This window comes from Protopterus annectens, chromosome 3.part0 (assembly GCF_019279795.1).
Source record: "Protopterus annectens isolate FY-2018-M chromosome 3.part0, PAN1.0, whole genome shotgun sequence".
NCBI classification, from domain to species: Eukaryota; Metazoa; Chordata; order Ceratodontiformes; family Protopteridae; genus Protopterus; species Protopterus annectens.
In genome coordinates this window covers 999,268,375-999,273,374 of record NC_056731.1, presented here as the reverse complement: position 1 = coordinate 999,273,374, position 5,000 = coordinate 999,268,375, and the positions used below count along the sequence as shown (strand labels likewise).

Below are 5,000 nucleotides of genomic sequence, written 5' to 3'. Positions count from 1 at the left end.
ACATGCTCAGTGTCTGAGGAATATAATCATTTCCACAGATAGTAATTATTAATTCTTTCATTCAGTCACATGACCTGGAATTCAAATAGATTCTCTCCATCAGTGGTAATTGGGGTTAGTCAATTAATGCAAAGGAGATAATCTCTGATCAAGAGACTAAGTAAAGCCACACATTGGAATACCTCATTAGCAGCTAATTACTGTGTCTGTGAACCAAACACTGTACTATGAGACGTGACAGTACTGGGGATCTCCCTACTAGCCCACACATCATGATATCACATGTGTACCCCCTATGTGCACGCACACTCACACACACACACACACACACACACACACACACACACACATGCACATAGATGCACACACACACACACACACACACACACACACACACACACACACACACACACACACACACACACACACACACACACACACATATCCAATGCTCCATAGACAAACCCAACACACACTTGCACGCATGTGCATAAACGTATTCATAAACATAAACACACAGATACATACACGCACAGATACATACACACACACACACACACACACACACACACACACACACACACACACACACACACACACACACTGTGCATGGTAATTATGTATACTGTCTGGAAAACCTGCTGTTCTTAGTCCCTGACGTTTTACTTCCACCCAGGATAAAATTGCCTTATGCCTTCTCCATGCATTCTGAGACAGGTCCAAAGTTTGATGACACTACAATTTTTGGCAGTGTTATAATTATTCACTAGCCTTTCCATGAGGAAATATTTCCTTGTGTCTCCCTTGGATCTTCCACCTTGTATCATTATATGTTTAGCACTAATGTGGGATTTTGTAATCTGCATTACTATGTCCCACCACAGCTGTCATATGATTCAGTAGTAGCTCAAGACCACTTCACTCTAGTAAATGGACACTGAGTGTCCAGGAGCAACATTATTACCTACTTCATAACAGTGGTGTCACTATCATATACTGATAGGTAAGCCAATCAGCATGTGAATGTGCCTAAATTATGAAGATGGTAGCAGAGAGATTCTGTCTAGATCCTTTGATTTTTAACAATTTTCAAAACTAAATGTTGCTTATTGGTGATCAAATGTGTCTCTCTGGAACTATATGGCTTATTTATTTATTTTAACAAAGATTCCTGGTAGCCCGAATGTAAATAAATAAATAAGTGCTAAGTGTTGTGATGTACAGTCCAGCAAATTCATTCATCCATCAGGAAGGAGATAATGAAATAATTATATCGTATATATTTCTCATAACTAATATAAGCAGGTATTATCTGAGAGGATATAGAATATACAAAAACAGAAAATAATGATCTTACACAGATTTTCGTCCATAATATGGAACTCTCATTAAGAATCGTGTGAATGTAAAAAAAATGATTGATGATTTAAGTTAGACTAAACATGTTTACCTACAATTAGATTCTAATGACATACACTGGAACTCGACACAAATATTTGATAAATGTTAATAGTTATTAATGAGTCCTGGCTGCATAAAAATTGTTTATGTGGAGTTAGTCACCAGTATTAATGAAAATGATGGACCATCAGTTTGCTGTAAAAAGAACTTGCATATAATTTAGTGTCGTTACAGATAACATGTCACCCTCCTGTCATTTTAATGCGTTTGGTAAATGTTTAAGTGGACTCTAACAACAGTAATGTAATGTAAAGAATTGCAAAAGAATAACTTTCTCCTTATCACACTACATGTATCTTCATAGTTTTACAGATGATGATAAGTCTGCAATTCAGAGTGATATAACACTTGATTTAAATGTTTGTCTGTGTCCTTCGATTTGCACAGAATTTATTATATACCTTACGTATGCTATTTTTTCAATTTGATACATTGTATTTGCTTGTTCCTTTAAGGCAACACAGTCGTTTTGATTCACACTGCATGTTGTATATCACATTTCAGGGTAAGCTTGCATAAAGCTGTTACACTTCACATGGTGTGATACAATAGTGCAATGTACTGATGTATTGGTAAAACACTACGCCGTTTTAAAGGGATCTTCTAAGGACAGCCTGTAAAGCAGTATGGTAACATTTGAGAGTGCAATAAAAGAAGTTTATTTTGTAATTTAATAACTAAAAATCATAGTCACTAAACAATCAGAGTTGTTCTGTACTATTACTTCCTGCTCTGTCTTACATACATAAAAACTACAGTGACTTGTTTGTATCAGCTAATACAGGCTACTTGCATTTTCATTGCTTTACCACTTTGTTGAAGGGCTCTAGATAAAATAATTATTCTTTAGAAAATTACACTTAAAACAGCAGTAGTGCATGCAAGATGTTTCAAGCAAATAAAAAATGAAGTATCTGCTTAAAAATTATGATAACATAGCAAATAAAATAATTTGCATTTTATAGACATGCTTGTGTTCTATTTTGCTTAATTTTTTTAATCTTGTGAAAGCATATTTTAATTGTGCACCTTACAAACATTTCTTAAAATTCATTATTTATCTTCATTCTTGATAATATTAATAATTAAGTAAAACAGTGCAGTTTAGTTTTAGTTTTACATTCTGAAGTTATGTCTGGGTATATAAGTGCATACGAGTGTTATCTATCTGTCTGTCTATCTTTGAGGGAAAACATTTACAATCTCTAACCTATGGCAAGAGAAAAGTTCTTAGATGTATAGTACCTTTCTGGGTGGAATTAAGAGAAAATATACACCGACTGTAATTTAATCTTACAGCATTTATAGAGAAATATGTTTGACTATCTTTATATGTATAGCTTGCAGTATCTCACCTTTGACAGTAAGTTATGAAACTCATTTACAATATGATTACAGTTTAGGAATGTATTATCCAAATCTTCACCCTTTGCGCATTTCTGAAGTCTTCTCAAGAATACAAAATCTTCATGAAATGTCATTTCTTCTTGTATCTTGAAATAAACAATCAAAACAAGATTCATCATCATTTTTGTTTAATGCACAAATGTATCATTAAAAATAAAAGATGTTTTGGTATCTGTTCAATGCAATGCAATTTTTAAAAGCACTCTTCATCAGAATGGCATTTGTTGAGTGCATACATAAACCCAAGTATACAATGTGGCTACTTTAATTACTCTTCCAGACAGGTAGATGGGCAAATGAGTTATAATGAGTTATCAGGAGACATAGCAGATATGTATTAAGGTAGGAAAGAAAGTAAAACAAAGGGTAACATATTTATATATTGCTATCAGAAGTGAGTGTTAAACACTATCCCACTACCCTTTCAATTTAATTAGTCTGGTACATGTACATGTAATGATTAAAACAACTACAAACGTGGTGTAATGTTATTCCTCTTACTTCTTTTATAAGAAGGGTGCAGCTTGTGTACTTATTGGAAGAACTTGTCAAATCAACAACTTCTTAACAGTTTTAAAGTTCTAGCTTGAAATTAGATGCTTCTGTCACCAAATGCACCTCCATATTTACACAATAATTATAACTTACCATTTAAGTAACAGTTATGTTACGATTCAGTAATCTACAAGTCAAGGTTTATATTAGCATGTTTTATATTTTGTCAGGTCACAACCTGACTACCACTTGCAATGCAACCTGTTTGCATTTAATTACTTGAAACAATTTGTTCTACTGAGGTATACAGGACCCAACCACCAATTTGCCAGGATATGTCCATATTATACCTTACAAGTGCTGGCCATTGTGATTCACGATTTATCTACTGTTACTACCTCACATTGTCAGCTGTTTCATAATGTGGCTACAGCATGTGCCAGTCACTTTTCTCTGTTGCTGATGAGCATTAGTGTTCATTATTCATATTCCTACCTTCCTGCCAACATCGGAGCATGCTCTCCACCCTCATAATCCCTCACTGACTCTTCCTCTTAATAATGACCAGCTCCTGACCCCTTGGTTTTTTGCCTGGCCATATGACTAGTCTGTGACTTAGCATTTCATGCAGCACTTTTTTAAAAAATATCTTTACTAAAAATCTTTACTAAGGATATTCCTTCTGTCCTGAGTCTCTCAGTGCACTAACCAAGTTAAACTAGAATCTACATGCAGAAGACCTTCATGGTTCCAGAATCCCAAGATCATATGCAGAGAAGCAGACTAAACCAGAGATGTTAAATACCATATAGTATAATATACCTGTAGCACAACCATTAACTGCTCATAAGAAAATATATAGTTTCAGATAGTCTGTGGCTGAGTTTTGCATGTACACTATGTATGCACAGATCACTTAAGTGTGGTGCATATTTCACACATGCCCCTACCTACAAAACATATCTGTTGACAAGTTGTTTCTAAAATAAACAGCTGCTACTGTGACCATATTAAACCAAAACTGACTATATAGAGAGCACAAAGACAGCAAACACACGTGAAGACGTGTGCCAATGATGTAACAATGCCGAACGTAAAGCTAGTGTTCCGTTGTTAAGATGGGGAGAATTTCTGTGAGTTCTGTCTGGGCAAAGATAATAATATGCACTGCTACATAAAATAAGGAACAATACAATTCGTTCTCTTAGATTTTTTTTACTGTCAACAAGAAAAGCTCTGCAAGATTTCAAATACCTGTTGCCTTACAGAACTGCAATGATATACCAAAACTGCTGCTGCACAAAACTGTGGTAATATATATTAAACCTTACCACATTGACTTGACTGAACGAGACAGGAGAAATCAATCCTACCTTGTCGAGTTTCATATGAAGATATACACAATATAGTACAGTCCCAATTATCTGTGCTAACATTAATATGAAAACACAGCAAATAACAGTTTTCATGATTGCAGAAAATCCAGTGTTCAGAGGTTTCCCTTCATCTGGGTTGTAGTTGCCTTGCATTATTTAATCACCAGCACAAACGATGGCTAAATGCCTTAGAGAGGAAAGCAAAAGTTTGTAACTGCTTTTACCTTTCAGGAAACTTAAGTGATCTTCAGTTCTAAGAAC

At 34.9% G+C, this 5,000-nt stretch overlaps 1 protein-coding gene across 1 annotated transcript in view; it reads right to left on the bottom strand.

Moving 5' to 3' along the window:
* CD40LG (CD40 ligand) overlaps positions 1-4,943 on the bottom strand; it is a 48,866-nt gene extending 43,923 nt beyond the window's left edge. Inside the window, exons 1-2 of the mRNA XM_044065300.1 lie at positions 4,737-4,943; positions 2,817-2,954 (exon numbers count right to left, since the gene is read on the bottom strand). Coding sequence (XP_043921235.1) covers positions 2,817-2,954; positions 4,737-4,892 — 294 coding nt within the window. The 5' untranslated portion in view covers positions 4,893-4,943. The remainder of the gene's footprint in view (positions 1-2,816; positions 2,955-4,736) is intronic.
* Positions 4,944-5,000: the final 57 nt, after the last annotated feature.